Source organism: Capsella rubella, unplaced genomic scaffold (assembly GCF_000375325.1).
Source record: "Capsella rubella cultivar Monte Gargano unplaced genomic scaffold, Caprub1_0 scaffold_4, whole genome shotgun sequence".
NCBI classification, from domain to species: Eukaryota; Viridiplantae; Streptophyta; class Magnoliopsida; order Brassicales; family Brassicaceae; genus Capsella; species Capsella rubella.
In genome coordinates, this window is record NW_006238920.1 from 6130884 (window position 1) to 6152781 (window position 21898).

Genomic DNA, 21898 nt, shown 5'->3' on the forward strand with positions numbered 1-21898 from the left:
TATGATTAAATTACATTTCGTTATTGAATTAAATTTAAACCATTACTAGGTGAATATTCTGAGTGGTGGTGAGTGGTGACGCGACTGGTGACAACAAACAACATGAACTAATTCTAAAAAATGTCTCGATGAGAGACTGGTCTTTTTTCGCAATGAGATGAGGTTAGTTCTTTACTAAAAACATTTGGACATTTATATACGTACATATTTTATACACTTAATTCAATTATATACTGATTCGGAGTGGAACAAAGCGGATCACGGATCACGGATATTAAGTCCTAAGGTTGTATGATGTGGTTGTACTTGTATGTACTCTATACTGTATATATACAGTATCAACTTGTGTAATTCTACTTATGTGTAGAGAATCATTTTTACACTAAAAGACTTCTCTAGCTTTTATTGTTCTTGTCAACATGTTTATATGACTTACGCAAGTAAACATAATTTTATTGTTGTTGTTAAGGTATTGTCTTGTCTTCCCGTCGAGGAAAAGTAAGCTAAACATAAAGGGTATTAACTTAGACGACAGCCAAGTTTTAGAGCTGACATGCATGAGGTAAACAAAGGTGACCTAGTAACATCCTAAAGATAGCATAATGCGTTAAGGATAATGGATTGTAACAATTCATAACTAATAGACAACTATTCTTCGTCTTCCCGTCGTCCTCAGAAAGGCTGGAGCGGGCACTTCCAAGACCAAGAACATCTTCTTTCGGAGGGCATCAGGGCACAAAGGGTTCACCACCAGACTACTTACTTACTTACACAGCTGATTTGAGTCAAACTTGGAACATAATAGAACAAACATTGCAAAGACGATGTGTATCCAGAATACACCTGAATTACTTTATTGTCTTCTCCTCCAATGTATACCACCTGCTTGATGGGGAAATCACCTAATAATGAACATTGACAAACCACGATAAATTTCTTCTCCTCATCGACCAAGAAATTCGTGAAGCCCCCAATACAAAGTTGAGCTTTCAAATCCACTGTTAAGAACTTGCTCCACGACACAACTTTGGTGTCATTATCAATCTTATTCGTGACCCATATCTCTGTTTTTGATGCATCTCCATTCTGTAATAACACAGAAAGTTTCTCTTCTCTAACAACGCTTACAGAAAAAGCCTCATAATAACGACACAGACATGGAAGAAGCAAACGTTCGAATATTTCTCTTGTATAGTCAAAACTTACTAAAAACATGCCAAGCTGTTCCTCATTTTTATCAAAAGCAAACCAGTAAGTCTTTCCCTTCAAAGACTTGCCATAGTCAAAACATTCCAATTTGCAGTCCAAAGTAACATCAAGAGTCTTCCATACCTTAGTGTTAATCTCATAGATTGCGAATCTTTTGTATTTGCCATCAGGAAAAGACAAGATTTTGTAGCTATTACCACCATAGTTCTTGTCTTGGTAAGATCCAAGAACACAAGACCAACCTCTCTTTCTTGGTCGGAGCCAGTTGGTTTCACCAGTACATGGGTTCCAAACCACGATTCTACTGTATCTTCTGTTGGTGCATAACAATAAACCTTCGCAGTGAGAGACTTGAAAAATCTCGAAGGTAGCTTGAGGGTTAGTTAGGCCATATTCACCTTTGATCTCTATAGATGGAACTCCACAAAAATTGACGCTCATCATACAAACCTCATTGTGCTTCAACATGAGAACCTGAAACTGCTTTGCAGCTTTGTCCGAATGTTTTCTTGTGAATGTTCTGTTGTTGAATATATTGTTCCATTGTTTGCATGTATACCGTAATTGGCTCAGGGATGTGGCTGGAACGCGACAAAGTATCTCTTCTACCAAATCTCCTGGAAGATCTGACATAAGTAGCAAATCTGATTTCTCAAGCAAGAAAGTGCCGGCGGGCGGTGGCTGCTTTGATGGTTCTTTAGGGTTTCCTTATTTTAAGCGATATGTAAATACCCTAAAATATGTATTCGGATCCAATTGGGGTAAAATAGCCTATAGTATCGGTTCTTGGCAACCAGGTGGTGAAATCGGGGCTGTGTACCTATTCTATTAGTCGGTGGTGCCTTTCCTTCGTTTTAGGTTTAATCTTGTATAATATTTTACCAACAAACTACTAGTGTTAACCTTCACAATATAATATTAAGAGTCGATATAATTTTTTATTAGTAAAACTACTAGTCGATATAATCTAGTTGATCTGAACACACAAATAATAAAATTTATTCTATTTTTTTATTTCACCAATTATTATTACATATAATAACATATATCGAGAGATTAGTTAGAAAAGACAATTATCAAACTCTCTATGATTTTTTTTTTTTTCTAAAAAAAAGTATGAAAATTGAGATCATAAATAAAGAATAATTAAATTAACATGGTATTTTCAAATTTTAATTGGGTATTTCTTCATGTTAAATTTCAGTGTTTTTTTATTGATTAGTTTTTGGTTTTATTTAATACAATAAAATAATAGAGAATTATTACATAAATTATATATGATTATCAAAGAAAACTTTATAAATTTTACATAAGAAAATATTTAAAAAATTGGAAACGAGTTAGGAATTGATTTTAACAACAAAATTAATTTATTACTCCGAAATCTTACAAACAAGTTTTCCTATTAACTCCTACAAATCGTTTTCCTACGCTCTTATCTACAAACCTTTATCTGAAGGTATTTGGTAGGAATATATTTTCTACCAAAATTCATCCGCACTTTTTCCTACACTATTATTCTCTGTTTCCTTCAAGATTTCATACGAAAATAATATTTAAATGAATTTGGTAGGAAACTTTCATTCCAATTTCTGACACGCTTTTTCGTAGTAAATTTCCTTCTTCTTTCTTACCTGTTGCTGTTTTTATAATAAATGCAAAGTGTTTTGATAGGAAATATTTCTTTCCTAAAATTTTGTAGGAATTTTCGTAGGAAATCACCATGTTTTCTTGTAGTGATATATATATATATATATATATTTTTTTTTGATAAACCCTATCGGCTGATCCGGTCAGTCTCGGTAGAAACACATCGAAGTGCTTCAAAGTACTTCTCCCCAAAGGGCCACCACACTGTCTATCCCGAGTTTGGAATGCTTTCCGACTAATGCCAGGGGTAGTCAGGCCGCCTTTTTTTCTGACTACCAAGTAAACCAATTGGGCCAAGGCCCAACTGACAGACTTTCCACACAACAATAATTGTTGTTTCCAGGGTGGATCGAACTGGGTTAGTTCCTTCCAACCTTTCCCCAATTCTCCCTTACCAGTGGACTACTGCTGTGCGGGCAATATATATATATATATACCCTAGGGTTTTTGATTGCTGTGCAGTCTACAACTTTGATGTCTTTAAGTAATCTTAAATTCTTAATAATGCCTTAGTGAACACTACAAGATCCATTTTAGTAGTACCATCTTCTTAACGTAGCACCTCCAAAACTTTTTGCAGGACTTTGAAGCTCCTACTTGCTCCGGACGTCTGAGAAAAACCTCCAAAACCCGGTGCGGGGAAAAAGGCATGTAGGATTTGATACTTGTTGGGCTGGACTTGATACTTGTTGGGCCTATGTCCATTAAGTGAAATAATGAAAGCATTTCTTCTTCTGTGATATCAAGAAAAATAAAAACGAGGTTATTGAAATAGAACCAACAAAAAAATAAAAAACAAAAAAAAATAAGAAGGAAGCAATCGTTGTCTCTTTGGTACCCTAGGGTTTTTGATTTCGCTTCGATTCGATTTCTCCTCCTTAGAACTAGTCGAGATTATATAACCTTAGGCGTTGTAAGATTCTCCTTCGCTCGATTCTGGGTTTTTTGATTTCGCTTCGAAACAAGTTTTTATTACTGGGAATTACTCTAATTGCTTCGATTTTGATTTAGCTTACATATGGTTTTATTGTGATTTCTTCGATTACTGATTCATATTTACTTGTTGCTTGCTTTGGCGTTTCCACTAGTATAGAAAGCAGGAGGTGTGGTGATTATGACTAGTGAAGTGTATCACGTGATGCAGGTAACTTGAGATTGACTTTGATTAAACCTTAGTGAATGACTTAGCTAAGCTGCTTTATGTTTTATGAGCATTACAATTAAGTGTTTAGAGAGCATATGATAATGATGATGATGATGCACAACAGCACAAGTATGTTATTTTGTTAAAAAAAGTTATCCATAATCTTATTAGGTGAATTGTTAAATTGAATTTATATATTTACTGTTGGGATTAGGGAGTTTGATTGGAATGGTGAATTGTTAAATTGAATTTATATATATTCAATGTTGCTATATGGAGTTTTATTTTGTTTTCCCTTCTTCTAGTAAGGTTCTTCATCTTACATTGAGACTAATTTTGGCAGGAGGTCATGCTTGAGTTTCGTGCTGGGAAAATGTCATTGCAGGGAACAAGAGTTGTCCCTGATTCACGAAAAGGACTTGTCCGCATAGCTAGAGTAATGTCTGACACTTTTATTTTTTCCATGTAGTTATCACATATGAGAATTTTGTTCCGTTGAATGTTTGTTTGGGTGTATCAGCTTTTCTGATGGTGCTATTATTGAAACTAAAGCATCTCTGAATGTAGTTTTTGGTGTTAGAGTACGTACATTACTGGTTCTCTGTAGAAAATTAACCTGGGTTTTGTTTTTCTCTTATCTTCTCTTTTAGGGTGAAGAGGGACTGATTCATTTCATGTGGCTTGATCGAAACCTTCGTACAGTAGAAGATGTATCCTCTGCACTTTTCTATTGAGGTTTTAGAATTGGATTAAAGGTTCTTTAAGTATTAACTGGATTTTTGTCCCAAGATAATCGATTTTTTTTAGCTCGATGTATCTAGAAAGATTGTTTCTTTTTGATTTGACATGCTTAAATATAAACTAAATTCAGGAATTTATTAGTTGTTGCTGCCAGATGTTTCAATTACAAAGTTTTCTCCTTGACAATATCATTTATAGGATCAAATTGTTTTCCCAGATGAAGCTCTATTTGAAAAGGTATCCCTGTGAAATTGAGGTTACAAGCATGTGCATTAGTAATATCAGACTGTGACCACATTGTTCTTGATTCTCTTTAGGTTAATCAATCGTCAGACAGGGTGTATATTCTGAAGTTCAACAGTGATGACCGCAAGTTATTCTTTTGGATGCAGGTCACTTGTTTGTCTTTTTAAAGATGTGTGTGTATCTTTGCACCTAATTAATTTCAACTTTGATCTTATTTGTTTCTCAGAACTCTTTTTCTAACTTATTTTACAGGAGCCAAGAGCTGAAGGTGATGCGGAGCTGTGCTCTTCGGTCAATCAATACCTCAATCAACCACTAGGCATGTAACATTCCTACCCTTGTTACAAACCGTCTATGATATGATTGTATCCTGGACTCCTGGTACCAGTGTCTTTCTTGCTAATTAACCTTTCAACTTGCATGATTAGCAAACTAACTTTCTGGCTTTCAAAAAAAAAAAGCAAACTAACTTTCTTATCCTTAAATACATATTCGTTCATACTGTCATGCATATTGTTCTGGCATTTTATGTGTCAACACGGATTCTGAAATACTGTCATGGCACTATAATAAGGAACTTCCTTTCCAATGAGCATCCACCACAATTTCGCTTTCATTAATTCATGTGAAGTTTTTAATAAGTATGAAATATCAGATTTGCAATAATAAGTTCACTCCTTGCTTTTCATTATTGGATTGTGTAATTAGAAGTTTGAAGTGAGGAGCTAAATGTGTACTGTTTTTTAGCACTACACAACTTTTCCTATCCCAGATGAACGCCACATATTGCAGCTATCTTTATTTGTACTGTAATTAATTCTGCATTAATTCACATATGAGCGTGTACATGTTATTTTATCATCACTCTTTTTTTTTGTGTGTATTACTATTACGCATGCCCTTGATAGTGGCAATTCTTAGTCATTTTGGATAGGAGAAAAAAGTGAATCAATCTAATAAATTTTCCTGTGCACCAGAGTTTCAAGATGAAGAAGAACTCGCAGCCGCTGTCACGGAGGAAGTGGAAGACATGGCAGAAGATAATACCTCATCTAGGTACTAATTATATCAATATAGTAATCTGACTGTTGCTTTGCAAAGTATATAACTGGCCTACCATTTTATCTTCAGAAGGGGGTTTGATGTCTGTGTTGTCACTTGTCAGTGTCATGAAAACAGATATTTTCTTGCTTTTTTTCTTTATGTTGCATCTGTGGAATGCTTTGGTAACTTACATCCTACTGCGCACATTAAAGTTTCTCTCGACATAGCTACCCAATGGTAAATAGATGTTCTGTCAAAATCTATCAGCTTCTCTATGTTGATGAGATTCTGGAACGTATTCATATAAAGAATGACCTACAAGGCTACAAGTTAACAGATATGCTTGAACTAGAGTTTAAATACCATGTGAAAAGACGCTATTAATTGCTGCAAATGGTAGTATCTTATATTAATGGTATGGCTTATATGAATTTATTCATCTTGCATAGAGCTGGAAACTTGGTTGTACCAAATTTGTCTGCAGAGGTGAGTGACGTGACATCATCTGCGTCTGGGCCAGTTAAGCTGGCAGACCTGCAAAGAATTCTGAACAACCTCTCTGCTGGACCTGTAGGTACAGTTCTCTATCCCTAGGTTCTCCTGTCAATAGGCTTTTCTGGTTTCCCTCTTATACTCATTTAGTTATGGTCGGTATTGTGTAGGTATTGCTGGAGAAGAAGAAGGTAAGTAGTTTCAATGTTTATTTTTATTTTTTTATAATGTATTATGATGTGGAGCGAATACAATATCTTTTTATGCTGAAGTCTGTCTGGATTGGAAATGGGAGTGCCCAGCTTTTGTTTGTGATTAGTTATCTATCTGCAGCTGTTATTCTTCTTTCTTTCTTTCTGCCATCTTGACCTCATTGTCCACTCATATTAAATCATTCATAGGTTTAGCATTAGGGGACATCTTGAAACCGGAGTTGATTATGCCATTGCTTGAGATGTTGCCGGTACAAGAAAGACTGTCTTCACATTTACCTGAGGTATATCTTTGGCTTTACTGCTTTCTGTATTCTATGCAGTACTATTCTTGTTACTTCTGATTTTTGAAAATGTCAGAGGAAAGACCAAGTCAAGTTGTGTATTTAGGGTAAGTAGTACAGAAAGTCACTGAATTATGAAATGGTTTAGGGGTAGGATTACAAAGGGTTGTTGTAGGGGTTATACCTAAATTTCATGTATATGTGTTTGAATTGTACACGGGAATGGCTTTGACTCGGGAATTCAACCAGTAAATTCCTATATTCAATCCATAGGTTTGGACTTTATCAACAAGAAAAGTCACTTAATTCTTTACCAATGCCCAAACCGAGACCCTAGACAGATTCAGAATGAAGCTAACTTACTTTTAAATTGTTAGCTCTCTAGCTAACAGGGTCAACTATTGTTTGTGGAGCTGACAACACAGCTACAATTCGCTATAAAGCATACTTACATGGTTATGTACTAGACTAACACAAAAGCTAATCACAGGGACACTGTAAGGCAGAAGATATTCTGGAGTTATTGCAGAGCCCACCATTTCGTCAACAAATAGATGCATTTACCTATGTAAGCCCATCTGTGACAATGTTGTTTTCAATTCTTGGCTTTATATTCTAATCCAACTTCAATATCTTTTAGGTACTTCGCACAGGACAAATAGATTTGACTCAGTTTGGTATAGACCCAAGTAAATGTAAGTCAGATTCTTACAATAGACTTTTCTTAAGGCATCATCAGTCTTGTTGTTTCATTTTGCTAAAGCAGTTTTAAAACTCTCTTGCAGTCAAGTTCACAGTTGTCTCATTCCTTGAGGCACTTGAGGATTCGGTATCAACGCAATCAAAGGATACAATGGATGAGACTTAAAAATCCATTCATATTCTCATGATTTTGGTTCAAACTTTTGACATTCCAAATGAGAAAAAAGATGTTCGTTGTTTGATAGATTAAAGATTTATGTAGTGTTCTTGAAATTGTAAGTGTTGCGATATTACATTTTGCCACAAACTCTGGCGTTCGTTTTTATGACTAGGCTCAATAAAAAGTGTGTTTCGTACTTTCGTTCTCTAATCTCTTTAAAAAATGTATATGTAGGTATGAGATTCTATTATCACAACCCACATTTTCAATGCCTATTTTTAAAACCAAGATGTTAAATGTAAAGCAGGTTAGGAAGTAATGAACTCTTTTGCCAACAGGTGCTTACGACATTAGCAACTATGCAAACTAAACAAAGAAAATAAGGGTGATGCAGAGCAAAGAGAAAGCTTTGAAATGTATATATATTGAAATGGTAACTAGTTTACTAATTATTCAAAGGACACGACCAAGACAAGTAGACAACTATTCTTTGCTCTTGTTGTCAAGTTCTGGATCGAAAGCTATTCGTCTTCCCATCGACGATATGGCTTTCCCTTCCACGAAAGGCTCTAGCGGGCACCTCCGAGAACATCTTCTTTCTAAGGGCACACCAGACTACTTGCTTGGATTTGAGTCAAACTTGGAACATAATAGAACAAACTTGGCACAGACAATGTGGATCCAGAATACACTTGTTTTACTTTATTGTCCTCTCCAACAATGTATACCACCTGTTTGAAGGGGAGTGCACCCCTCGATGAAAAATGACAACACACGATAATTTTCTTCTCCTCAACGACCAAGAAATCTATGAGGTCCCAAATAAAATGATCAGGTTTATCCACTGTCAAGAACTTGCTCCACGACACAACTTTGGTGTCATCAATCTTATTTGTCAACCATATCTCTGTTCTTGGTGCATCTTTATCTCCATGCATTAATAACACAGAAATTTTCTCTTCTCTGACAACGCTTAGAGAAATGGCAAAATAATAAATACTCTGAAATGGAAGAAGCAAACGTTCGAATATTTCTCTTGTATAGTCAAAATATACTAAAACCATGAAAGGCTGTTCCTCATCTGAAGCCAACCAGTAAGTCTTTCCCTTCAAAGACTTGCCATGGTCACCCAATCTCGTTTCACAGTCCAAAGTAAGATCAAGAGTCTTCCATAAATTAGAGTTAAGCTCATATATTTCAAATTCGTTGTTTTTTTTGCCATCAAAAGACAAGATCTTATAGCTAGTAGTATCGCCATAGTTCTTGTCTTGGTAGGATCCAAGAACATAAGAACGTACCTTTTTTGATTGGATTTGGATCCACTTGGTTTGGCCAGTACAAGGATTCCAAACCACAATTCTATTGTATTTTATGTTGTTGCATAACAATAAACCGTCGCAGTGAGAGACTTTAAAAATCCTGAAGTCGTCTAAACCAGCTTGAGGATTAGTTAGGCCATGTTCACCTTTGATCTCTATAGATGGATCTCCATAAAAATTGACTCTCATCAAACAAACCTTAACATGCTTCGACATGAGAACCAGAAACTGCTTTGCGGCTTTGTCCGAATGTTTTCTTGTGAATGTCCTGTTGTTGAATATATTGTTCCATTGTTTGCATGCATACCGTAATTGGCTCAGGGATGTGGCTGGAACGCGACAGAGTATCTCTTCTACCAAATCTCCTGGAAGATTAGACATTAGCAGCAAATCTGATCTCTCAAGGAAGCGGCTTTGATTGTTCTTTAGGGTTTTTGCTTCTTGCTCACTACTTATACAATACTTTTGCTTTGTTATCAATTATCATATAGTGAATATAGAAAACAAATTATTAAAATATAATATAGATATATAGTGAATATGTAAAAAATTATTAAATTAAAATATAGATATACCGTTTCAAAATATTATGTGTATATATATATATATATTCTTGTAATTTGATATTTAATCACTCAATGCTATACCAATTAACTAAACATATCATACTAGATTAGCACCCGTCTGATTCACGGGTAATCTTTGTTTAAAATAAAAATAAAAGTTAAAACTTTATTATAACTAATAATAAAATAATATCCAAAGTTTTTCTAAAAACAATTAGAGAAAAACATAATTAGTATAGAGATTTTTTTGTTTGAACAAATTAATATATGTATATATATATATTTATATCTTTTTAGTAAACTTTAATTATAAAATTATAGTAATGTTAAATTGTCAATCACAAAAAAATTTGCGAGCTATTCCATATTATTCATAACTAGATGATGACCCGCACGTACGTGCATGTGTATTTTCAAAGCATAGTTTGCTGGTTTAGTTTTCTTAAATAATGTAATGTGATTTGCCTTTTTATAATTTTTTTTATTTCATATAGTTGAAGGATTAAAGACTGCATTTGTTAACTGGAGTAGTATAATAGAAATTGTTGAATTGGAAAACCAAAGTTATAATAAGAAAGTCTTGAAGATGGTATTGAAAGAAATGTAACCGAAGTCATACTTGTAGGAAATGAAAAGAAAAAATGCAGAATTATAATTTAAAGGTTCTTGAACACGTCTTTGAAGACCACATTGGTTGTTTTCTTTTTTGATTTGCCATCTTTATCAACGATGAGCACCTTCAGTCGCTTTTTGGAAGTAACTCTTGAGAGAGCAACATAGAGCTGTTCATGTGAAAAACATGGTCTAGGGAGGTAAAGACCAATGTTACTCAAAGACTGTCCCTGACTTATATCAATTGCCATGGCGAACGCAACAGCTAACGGCAATTGTCTTCGACGCATCAAAAAGGAAGCTTTGCGTCTGATGGAGATAACAATATACTACGTGGAATCAACACTTTATCTCCAACTCGATCTCCTGTTATTATGATTACTTCTATAACAAACTCAGCCAATTGTGTGATTTGCAACCTTGTATCATTCATGAGGCCTCCTCTGGCCTCAATATTCCGTAAGAGCATAACTGGACAACCAACCTTTCAACCTAATACGATGGTTAGGAATTTCTGATACCTTAATGCTGTTCAAAAAACTCTAGAGTCATCATTGGATTTTTTGCATAACGTAGATCAGACAGATCTATAGAATCTGAACTGAGATATACTCGTTCTTCATCTGTAATAGGAAACAAACATTAATCGTGATTTGATTAATTTTATTTAAAGCAAGCAAAATTTAATTAGATAATTATGGATTAGGAAATGAACATAATGAGTGATTAGATTTATTTTATTGATTTACCGAATTTGATTCATTGAAATATGTTTCTTATAAGCATAGTTGTTGTGTAATGTGTATTTAGAAAACGATTAATTGCTTGCTTTATTTTAGGAAGGTTAGTTAATTATTGATTAAATTAATTTATTAACTATACTAAACATTAGTCGATGAATCCAAACTAATGAATAAAATGTTTGCTATATTTTAGTAATGTATTTTAAAGAGTGATTATATTATATAATCTTCTCCAAAATTTATGTCGATGAAGGTGCATTTAATTTTTTGAGTTTAATTTGTTTCTATAATTGTTTCTATAATTAAAGGATTCGGTTATGATGATGTCGAATTAAATTTTATCAGCTTAATTTGTTTTTATAATTATTTCAATAATTAAAGGATTCGGTTATGTAGTTTTCTTATAAGCATATTGGTTTTTTTTTTAACTTTTTTTTATTGTATAAACTATGATTGACTTATAAAAAATGCTTCCCTTTTAATAGTATAGATATTGCCAAAAATATTTAAAACTTTATTTAGCAATTATCTTCAAAAATATGATTATACCATTTTCTAAAATTTATTATTTCCCACCTTTCAATCAAAAAAACATTCTCACATTATGCAATATATTGCCTTTAACTAAATTTGATGTTAAAGTTCTTTCAAATTAACATCAGCCCAAAATATGATGTTAAATTCAAATAAATTCATTAGGAAAGAAGCTTGGAAAGAAGCTTACATTTTTTTGTTTTTTTTTTTGACATCCGAAAGAAGCTTATATAAACAACGCAAACAAACATAAAGAATATAAAAATAAATCATAGCATCATTGAGGAAAAAGTTAAGAACCTTTTAATACGAAATCTTTCAAAAAATAAATCTTTTAAAATTATTATTTTATGATTGATAATTTACTATAATATTAATTTTTTACCATTTCAGAAATTATAATTGAAATCTTTTTAGTTTTAGGATTTGTAGTTTATTGTAGAATTTCCTTTTATTTATATATTTTCATGTACCTTTTCTTAAAAAAATTGGGTGTATTCAAAGTAGCATTTTAAGAGATCTGAGATTTTTTTTGAGTTTTTATATGATTTTGATAATTTTATAGAAGTTCATGTGATTTATCGTAAAACCCTTTTAAATCCCTCCTCGAACTATGGGATTTAGATACTTCTGTTTTTAACCAAGGAAATCCTCTAAAATCATTTAAAATAAAATCCACAAACTACTTTCCAATAACATTGGGATTTAAAGTGGATTTTAAAAACACTAGTTCAATAACACTTAATTTCATTAGAAGTTTTAAAACCTATGATTGAATATTTCACAAATAACTTGAAATTCTACTGAGAATACACCCCGTAATATTTTCACTTTCAAAATTTTTTAGTTTTTTCTATTATATAATTGTTCTTTTTACATATGTTAAAATCCAATCGATAGATATATTTTTTTACCTTTTCTAAAACTAGATTTTACCCCGTGGTACACCACGGGTCTAGTATTTAATGTGTCTCTTTTAAATAAATCTTTAATCCTTCTAGTTTAATCAGTTCCATACAAAGTTTGTGTAGCATAATCTTGGAGGTCGAACCGGAAGAATATATTTTTTGGATTTTAAGGTTCAGTTAAAGTTTTAAAATATATAATTTACCCCATGATACACCATGGATCTATTTTTTCTTTGATAGATTATTTAAATAAGTTAATATAGTGATATGATTAAAATTCTTGGTTCATAAATGTTACAATGTTATATATATGTTGTTGTATTTACTGAATTTACCCCGTAATAAGTTTTTTGTTTTTCAAATAAATGTTATAGTGTTGTATATATTATGGTGTATTTGCAACAAATTAGTAATATTAATAAACTTATGTGGGTTGAGTTAAAACAATTATATGAATAAGTTACATTTATATTTGTAAGACTTAATACAGCTAATTACTGAATATATGTGAGTTAAATTTGAAATAAATATATGTATTTTTATTTCAAAATACAAACTAAAATTTATGTATTTTTATTTCAAAATACAAAATATTCTAGATTTTTAAAATTGAACTCACATATATTTAATATTTAGATTTGTTTATTTTTCAAATTTGACTCACATATATTCAGCTCACAAATCTAAATTATATTTAAAAATAGAAATGAATTATATTTATAAAATCATTTAGCAAATCTGTGTTTAGTTATAGTACATTTTATTTTTTTAAATACACAAATTTATAGTTCTTTCAAATTCAGTAAATCTATTATTAGTTATTGTGATAATATATAATATTTTTACATCTTTATTAAATAAAAAATAATCTCAAACAGTTTATAATACAAAATAAAAATCATATATAAAATTAAAAATTAAAAATAAACAAATTGCCCGTGCAGTGTACCATATTTTACCGTTTAGCGCTATGCAAATAAATATATTGGTTTGATGGTCATTAATATTAGTATACATGTTTGAAAATATGTCACTAAATTGAAATACACTTGTTTTTTTGTCATTAATTGAAATGCACTTGTTTAATTTGTTGTAAACCCATTTTCTTTTTGGAACATTACAGCAAATATATATACATCGACATGCACTTGTTAATTGAACGTGACAACAAATAAATATATTGATTTGATGGTCATTAATATTAGTATACATGCTCATAAATATGTCACGAAATTTCAATACACTTGTTTAATTTGTTTTTAAACCATTTTAATTTGTTATGTTTGGTTTATAAAATTATGACCTAAAACATAGTATAATAGCAAAGTTATATTAATATTAATTGTTAGAACAATGTAAAAGGAAAATAAATGCATGTCGATGTTAACAATGAAGAAGAAAACAAAAACCAATTTCACATTGTATTTTGCAAAATACCAATAATTATGTAGAAACTCAAATATGAAACTCAAATATGAAACTCAGAGAGTCAGAGTTCTGTAATATACAGTTCCAGTAGCATATGTCTTGTTTCTATGTTTTTTTTTTGTTGCTTTACAGAACTCAGTTACTAATCACGATAAATCTTCACTGGTTATTTCCTTCTTTCTAATATTGTTTAAGCTCAAAATCATCTTTCCTTTTTTTTGCAGGTCGTAAAGTCTTTTAGTTAAATTTAATCATTGCTTTCCTATATAGTGAGCACAAACATGATGATTTAAGGTTAGAAACTAAACCTTTCGTTTGGGAAAGTTGATATTCATTCTATTGTAGGCTGTTTAGTTTAAAGTCATACTAAACTGACCAAGAAATATGCTCAACGGTAATTTTTAAACATATCATAGGATGTTCACAAACTCTATAATAGAGACATCCGTGCACCTTGCTTTTATTGTATTTTGCTACCTTGATTCCTGTAGATAGGAAACGAAGAATGAAAATGTGAAAGTACAAAACTTCATCATTAAATAATATACAATAAGCATTATGTGATAGTAGAATAGGATGTGTAGCATCGTTACAGATGGTCTTACTCGTAGAATGTAGACTTAGCCCCAAATTCTGAACACCTCTTTGAAAACAACATTAGTTGTTTGCTTCTTAACTTTTCCTTCTTTGCTGACAATCAATATTTTCAAGCAAATGAAGCACCATGATGATTAGTTTTTTTTTTGCGTTTTGCAAATAGTGTATTCGATTGAAGTGGATATGGATGCTTTTAGGTTGCTAATGAACAATCCTATTTATAGTGTTAGGAAGTAAAGGTCGCGATACTCTAGTTGCAATGACGGTTGCTTGGAGATAAAGTTTAAACGATTTAATAAGATTTTTGCCATTAACTTTTGAGAATATTCTAGCGAGTAATTTGGGATTGTAATCATAAATCTTTAATATAGTTACTATATTGCGGAAATATGAATACTCAATCTTAGGAATGTCGACGATTGTAATTAAGGAGGATGATATATACAGCTATGTGAAATCAAAAAAACATAACATTAGGAAACTTTCTTGCACGAATCGTATATAATCTAAGATTACAATATCTATATATACATTTTTGAAGTACATTTGGTACTAAAATCTATTTAGGTTTATAACCTTTTATTTTATAATATTTGCATAATCAAACCCTTGCCAATTGAATAAATAACAAAACTTAAAAGTAAATTTTGTAAGTAAATCACCAGCAAATTGTAAAATTGGAAACACATATTTATTACAACAACAAGATTTCCTAAAATGTCTCTCTCTAATAAATCGAATATCTCTCCAATATATTTATGTAATCTTATTTGTTTTTAATTTATATTATTACATAAAATATATTTATAATAAAAATACAATTTTCACACATTTTGCAATTTAAAATTTTGAAAACGGGCTTATATAACTCAAACGATAAAGGAAAAAATATATGTACAACGTCTATAAGGTAAAAAAATTAGATAGTTCAAACCCATTATAAATAATACTTATATTTTCAAAACTTCAAATGAACATGAACTTTGATTTCTCATGTATCCAAATTAAAATTTTAAAGTTTTATAGAATATTTAAAATATAAAAAATATTTAAACTCGACAAAAATTTAAAATATTATTAATATTTTCACTCAAAATATTTCAAATATAATAATATTGTAAATAAATATGAATGAACGGTTTTGAGTTTATATAAATATGATTATATGTTTCTTACGGGTTGTGTATATTAAAAAAGTTTTACGGGTTAAGTTAAAATATAAATTTTTATTTACAACAAATCATCATGCGGTGTACTGCAAGTTTTTTTTTTGTGAAGTGTATCGCGGACTGACCACATATATATATGAATCTACTTATTATACAAATTCATAAAATTATATAAAATTAAAATAATATAAACACGTATAAAACTATAGTATATAAACCAACTACAAAAATAATAAATCAAGCAAATATATTAAATTATGGACCCGTGGTGTACCACGGGATAAATCCTAGTTATAAGGTTCATATAATCGTCAATATTGTTAAGATTTGAAAATTATTTTCTAAGTTTGGTTAGTAGTTATTGCTTTGCTAATTTATAGGAACAAAAAAATATCATAGATAATCTTGTTAACATTTAACGTTTACCATTACTCAATGTTTTCGATTATGCCTAAATACTAGATGTTAACCCGCGGTGTACCGCGGGGACAATTTTTTTAATTAAATTTTTTAATTTTGAAGTTATATTTGTTAATTTTGATAGATAAGTTTTTATAACTTATTTTTTTGTTAAAAAAATAAGTTGTATTTTTTGTTTGTTTTGTTTTGTATTTAACCTTGTACAATTGTATTTTGATTGTTTATTTTATAATTTAACCCGTGGACCGCGAGTCAATCAAACTTTTACATAATTATAATTTAATCAACTTAATTAAATATGTATAATATTTAAAACAATGAATTGATGATGACATAACGTCTTTTAGTTGAAGTTATTTGATTTTAGACTAAAATATTTTGTATGTAAACAACTCATAAATATATATATACTCAAACTACTCTCTCACATGACCCATGGACATTGAAAATTTTCTTCTACATTTTCAAAAATTATACTATTTTGTAATAGTATTATAATATTTAAGTGATTTTTTTCTTTAAAACACTCCATTTTATAAGTTCATGTAAAAACTCCATTTTATACTTTCATGTAAAAATAAATCACATGACCCGTGACCTGTGGTTACAAAAATAATACTATTTTCATAATTATTTTATAAATCATTATAAAATATGGGTAAATGATTGTAAATTATTTAACGAGTATGGGTAAATTATTTTCCGATTTTATGCAAGATCGTGTTTGATATATTCCTTAATTTTCTATATACGTTTTTTGGTCAAAATTATATTTAATTCAACATACCATAAATGTAGGTTTAATATAGATTTTATAGACATTTTGAATTTAAATTTAAAAACGATTTTTAGAATATTAAATTATTACTTTTTTAAACAAAAATTGATTTAGGAAAATTAATAAATTTAAGAGAGATATTGTAGGAATCAATTTTGTTTGGCGATTTTATAGCCATATTATTTTAGGAATATCAAAAATATTATAGAGAGATTTTAGGAGATTTTAAATATTGGTTTTATAGTTTTATTTTCAAAAAAATTAATATCAATGGCATTTTTTGTAAATACTGTTGAAACCCAATATTTATTTTCTAACTTGCTCCACAAATGTTAATATAGATCCATGAATGAAATCGGGTTTGAAATTGATAAAATTAGCCGACCCGTCTCGTTAAGTTACATCATTAACCTTAATGAGTTTCAATAATTAGTTTGATATTAAGGGTAATCGATGTCATTAAGATTTTAAACAAAAGTGGCCAAAAAATTGTACTTCAAAAATGTTATAATAGATATTAAGTAATATTTTTAGTTTTTGCATTTATATATTTTCATAAGCCTTTTCAACAAATTTCATGACTAGTTTTTACATTTTGGGTCTGGCAAAGAACCGATCCAAAGCCTATTACATTTAATCAAACCGATATTAGTTTTTAAACCGGAGACTTCGGTTTGTGAGATGAGACCACCCACCCACCCGAGGAAAAAAAATAAACCCTAACTGTATAAATTAAATCTTTCCTTATTTATTCACTTTCTTCATCGCCGTCTGCAAAAACCCCCAGAAATCTCAACGAGATCCATCGATTTCACAGAGAAAAAATGAAGGTTGTTGCCGCGTTTTTGCTCGCCGTGTTGAGTGGCAAAGCTTCACCAACCAGTGGCGATATCAAGACTATCCTCGGATCAGGTTCGTTTTTATCTTCCTTTGACAAATACTTGTCTTTGAATCGCTGCAAATAGTCAATAGAGAATTCGATTTGTAGGTAGGTAGATGTTGTTATTGTGTGTGTGTGTTTACATGATTTGAAAGCTTGATTGTTTTTGTTGAGAACTTGCTTAAAGCTGATATGATTTGTTCATAGTCTCCTCTTAGCTCAACAATGTGTTTAAGATAGTTAAAGTGAAACAATGTGATTGATGGAGGGAGATGCTTAGTTGATGTTATGAGTAAACTTCAAATCTGTGAATCTAGTGAACAATGTGATTCAATAGTAAGCATTTATAGCTGTGTTTGAAATGGCTCATGGCGCATCACAGCGACGACACTTGTGCTTTGTGCCATGAGCCATGGCGCAAGATGGCGCACGCCTTTTCATTCTTTTATCTGTTTCAATTTCAAAGACTTCCATAAATTTTATAGTGTGATTATATGGTGGATATGCAATTAGTTTAGGGATGTTTGTAATTGGGGTTGAGGAATTGATGGAGTGTGGCAATTGTTGTTATGTTTGATTTTTTTTTGCAGTTGGTGCGGAGACAGAGGATTCTCAGATTGAGCTTTTGTTGAAGGAAGTGAAAGGGAAAGACTTGGCTGAGCTAATTGCTGCTGGAAGGGAGAAGTTGGCTTCAGTACCTTCAGGTGGTGGTGGTGTTGCGATGGCTTCTGCTCCATCTGCTGGTGGAGGAGGAGGTGGTGCTCCTGCGGCTGAGTCCAAGAAAGAGGAGAAGAAGGAAGAGAAGGAAGAATCAGATGATGTAAGTTTACATTCTTTCGTGCGTAAGTGTAGTAGTATCTTAAAAACACTGAGATAATGCTTAATTGTGCGCTTTTGTTTACTTTGCAGGATATGGGTTTCAGTCTGTTCGAGTAAGATGGTAATTCTGGTTTTGTTGCCATCTCTTTTTGTATTGTAACCTTTTGATGAAATATCTATATGTTGTTGTTGTTGTTGTTGTTGTTGTTGTTTTAGTTTGTACTCCATCATCTTCTTAGACATTACTTGAATTCTCAAGAGTTTTTGACCTGTCTCGTCCCAAAGTGTGCGATAGCTGACGTACGACTTCAAAACATTTACGAGAAGGTCTCATAGCTTAGAAAATGACAAATGCATAAGTAAATATTAGTTTGTTCACACAATGGTAGTTCCTTTGTTTGAGTAACTTAATTGTGTTTCCACAACTTTAAACTCATTCATTCTCATCTTCAACCTATAAACTACAAACTAAGATTTTCTCACAGCCATTATCAAACATAAAATCATGATTTCAAATCACATTCTCTACAAATATATGTAATTTCCACCAAAAACAAAAGAGAACGATGGTGATAATGGTAAAGAAACGATTTTTAAAAATCCAGTTAGTGCTTAAATTTTACAAAAAACTCAACAAATTTCAGATTTCATCATCAATATCAATAGTTTAATGTTTTGTAAGCAGCCATTAAAAATAGTTTAATCTTCACTTCAAATACTTAGGCGTTTCTGTAGAATGTTCAACGACCATATAATGGGCAACACAACGCTTTAGGCCCAATAGTTAAGTTTAAGCCCATTTAACTCCTTTCATATCTCTCTCAGACCTTCTTCTTCTTCTTCACCGAGTCATTCATTTCTTCTGTAAGCGGTTTTCATCAAGCAGCCAGACAAAACTTTTAACGATCTATCTTCGAACAAGGTTCTCATTTCTTCTTCCGATCATCTTCTCCGATTACGATTCTCTCGTTTTTAAATTCGTTTAGCTATTCTTCTAACATTTTCTCCATTCGTCGATCTAATAACATTCAACGATTTTTTTTCAATCGCGATACCAACATTTCCAGGTCGGAGCTAGGGTTTTCGTTTATCTGTTTTCGGATCAGGATTAGGTTTCGATTTTATGCTTTGCATTTGCGATAATCGATGATTTGCTGTGTATTATTAGCGACCTGTTTAGGTCTTCGGTGCCGTCCACTGGATGATCTATTTTAGTGTTTACGCTTTGAGCATAACCTAATCGATTGATTTTGAGCTCGTTTGTGCTTCATCTATACGTTTTCTAACCTTAGGTGTTGGATCAGTTTTTGTATGTGAGAAACTGTGTTTGTTACATTGTTTTCTGTGGTAACAAACACTTACTTAGTTACATTGATGACCACCACAAGGATCCATGAGTACTTGTGTTTGTGCTTTGAATAGTAAAATTGTTTCACTATCATGCTGTGGAATGTGTACTTCAATGTAGTAGCTGGTACTTGAATGATGATGACGAAAAAGGTTTTTGAGTGACAAGTGTTTTCTTTCTGTAACTGTTTGTATGGAGTCTTGTGAAAACTTCAGGGTTTCAAAGTTAACGAGTTTGTCAACTCCAGGAGGCAGGAACCTCTTTCATCACTACTGTGCTGTGGAATAAGTATCAGTTAGAGTAGTAGCTGATACTTGCAGTAGTAGATTTTCTTTTTTGGTTTTAAGTGATTCAAACAGATAGTTACTTGCTTCTCCATTAGATGATTGATGGTGACGAAAAGTATTGTGAGAAATAAACCAATGTTTCTCCTCATCTTAGATTCTTCTGTTACAGTTTGTTAAGGTCCTAGTCTTTCATTCACGGTCTCCCTTTGCTAAAATGAGCTGTTGTTTTATGTACAGGATACTTCTTCATTACCATGGCAACCAGAAATGCTTTGAGAATTGTGTCTCGTAGGTTCTCTAGTGGCAAAGTTCTGAGCGAAGAGGAGAAAGCTGCTGAGAACGTTTTCATTAAGGTAAACATCACAAGCTTTCCTTATTGATTTGAATAAGGATTGTAGGCTAAGAGTCCTCAAAGTTTTAAGTATATTTGCTTTCCTTTTATGATGTTGAAAACTTTTCGTCAAGCTCTTGCTTGATTCTATCTGTCTCTGCTGTAAACTATTAAACAATATTTGGTTTTACTTATACGAAACTTATCTTGTGTCTATTTGTAGAAGTTAAAATCCATTTCTTATCTAAATCTTGTAGCATCCAGCATGAACGAAACATAATAGATAATCACTTTACAGAATTTTTTAGCAGTTATCTTCTGTCATTATATTTAAGCTTGGTTATTGGTTGTCTACATTGCAGAAAATGGAGCAGGAGAAGCTTGAGAAGATAGCGCGACAGGTAATAATTCCTTCAACTTAAGTAGTTGAAACTACAAAATAGCTTTGTTTAAATGAAGCAGTCTTCCATCAAGAAAAAGGATCTACATCTTGTGTTGTCAATACTCTAGCTGAAACTTCTTATGAATTTAGGGTCCGGGAGAACAAGCAGCAGGTGAAGCAAAGGCAGCTAGTGGTGCAACATCAACAGCATCGGCTGAGTCAGGCCCAAAGGTGTCAGAAGACAAGAACAGAAACTATGCAGTGGTGGCGGGTGTGGTGACTGTTTTCGGAGCAATTGGTTGGTACCTGAAATCAGGTGGAAAGAAGCAGCCAGAGGTCCAAGAGTAATCGAAGTGATTGATGATGGACTAGTGAGTGAATAAAACAGGAAGTGGCATTACACTCATTCCTCTCTTGTGAGAAACTTTTGGAATCAAAACATCATGTTGTTGCTCTCTTTGTTTTTGGTTAATCGTGAAACAGTTTTTTTCGGATTTTTGACTTTTTTTAGTTTCCGAATCTTAACTCCATAGACTTTTCAGATCTTTCTGATCATAATTAGTTATGTTGATAATTCGGATAAAGTAAAGACCAATCGGGATACAAAACCAAATTGAAATTATTAGACCAATCATAATCTGTTCGACATATCATAAAAAATTGTATGACTGGATTCACATTTCCATAATTGAATCTGAACCACAAAGTAAACCAGCTAATCAGTTTAACTAAACCTCTAAACCCACTCTTATTACAAATTCAATTTAACTTTTCATGATATTGAACTTGAACGAAACACTAGATGGTTTTATGTATTTTCAAAAGAAAAGTATTTGCTAAGTGTTGGTGTAAACACATTTGATGATGATCGTTCTTGTGCACTAGACTGTATA

General features: G+C 31.8%; 4 protein-coding genes across 5 annotated transcripts; 3 read left to right on the forward strand and 1 right to left on the reverse strand.

Moving 5' to 3' along the window:
• Positions 1–570: 570 nt before the first annotated feature.
• On the reverse strand, positions 571–3564 carry LOC17887861 (probable F-box protein At5g47300). The gene is made up of 2 exons (XM_023784595.1): positions 3546–3564; positions 571–1916 (listed from the first exon to the last, which is right to left on the reverse strand). The coding sequence occupies exons 1-2, from the start codon at positions 3562–3564 to the stop codon at positions 760–762; spliced, it is 1176 nt and encodes a 391-aa protein (XP_023640363.1). The 3' UTR covers positions 571–759.
• Positions 3565–3639: 75 nt separating this feature from the next.
• On the forward strand, positions 3640–8082 carry LOC17887990 (26S proteasome regulatory subunit RPN13). 2 transcript variants are annotated; one of them, XM_023785059.1, is made up of 14 exons: positions 3640–3772; positions 3948–4003; positions 4347–4439; positions 4654–4713; positions 4943–4981; positions 5062–5136; positions 5243–5309; positions 5968–6046; positions 6484–6608; positions 6697–6717; positions 6928–7022; positions 7513–7590; positions 7663–7717; positions 7808–8082. In XM_023785059.1, exons 2-14 carry the CDS (start codon positions 3974–3976, stop codon positions 7888–7890), a joined length of 900 nt encoding a protein of 299 aa, XP_023640827.1. In that variant the 5' UTR covers positions 3640–3772; positions 3948–3973; the 3' UTR covers positions 7891–8082. The 2 variants fall into 2 exon arrangements, with proteins under 2 accessions (XP_023640827.1, XP_023640826.1); XM_023785058.1 differs by having other exon boundaries at positions 3953–4003.
• Positions 8083–17715: 9633 nt separating this feature from the next.
• On the forward strand, positions 17716–18927 carry LOC17888725 (60S acidic ribosomal protein P2-1). Its single transcript, XM_006295202.2, has 3 exons — positions 17716–17870; positions 18429–18658; positions 18748–18927. The coding sequence occupies exons 1-3, from the start codon at positions 17783–17785 to the stop codon at positions 18772–18774; spliced, it is 345 nt and encodes a 114-aa protein (XP_006295264.1). The 5' UTR covers positions 17716–17782; the 3' UTR covers positions 18775–18927.
• A 551-nt stretch (positions 18928–19478) lies between these two features.
• On the forward strand, positions 19479–21550 carry LOC17889316 (uncharacterized protein At2g27730, mitochondrial). The gene is made up of 4 exons (XM_006295209.2): positions 19479–19579; positions 20530–20645; positions 20986–21024; positions 21156–21550. The coding sequence occupies exons 2-4, from the start codon at positions 20547–20549 to the stop codon at positions 21351–21353; spliced, it is 336 nt and encodes a 111-aa protein (XP_006295271.1). The 5' UTR covers positions 19479–19579; positions 20530–20546; the 3' UTR covers positions 21354–21550.
• Positions 21551–21898: the final 348 nt, after the last annotated feature.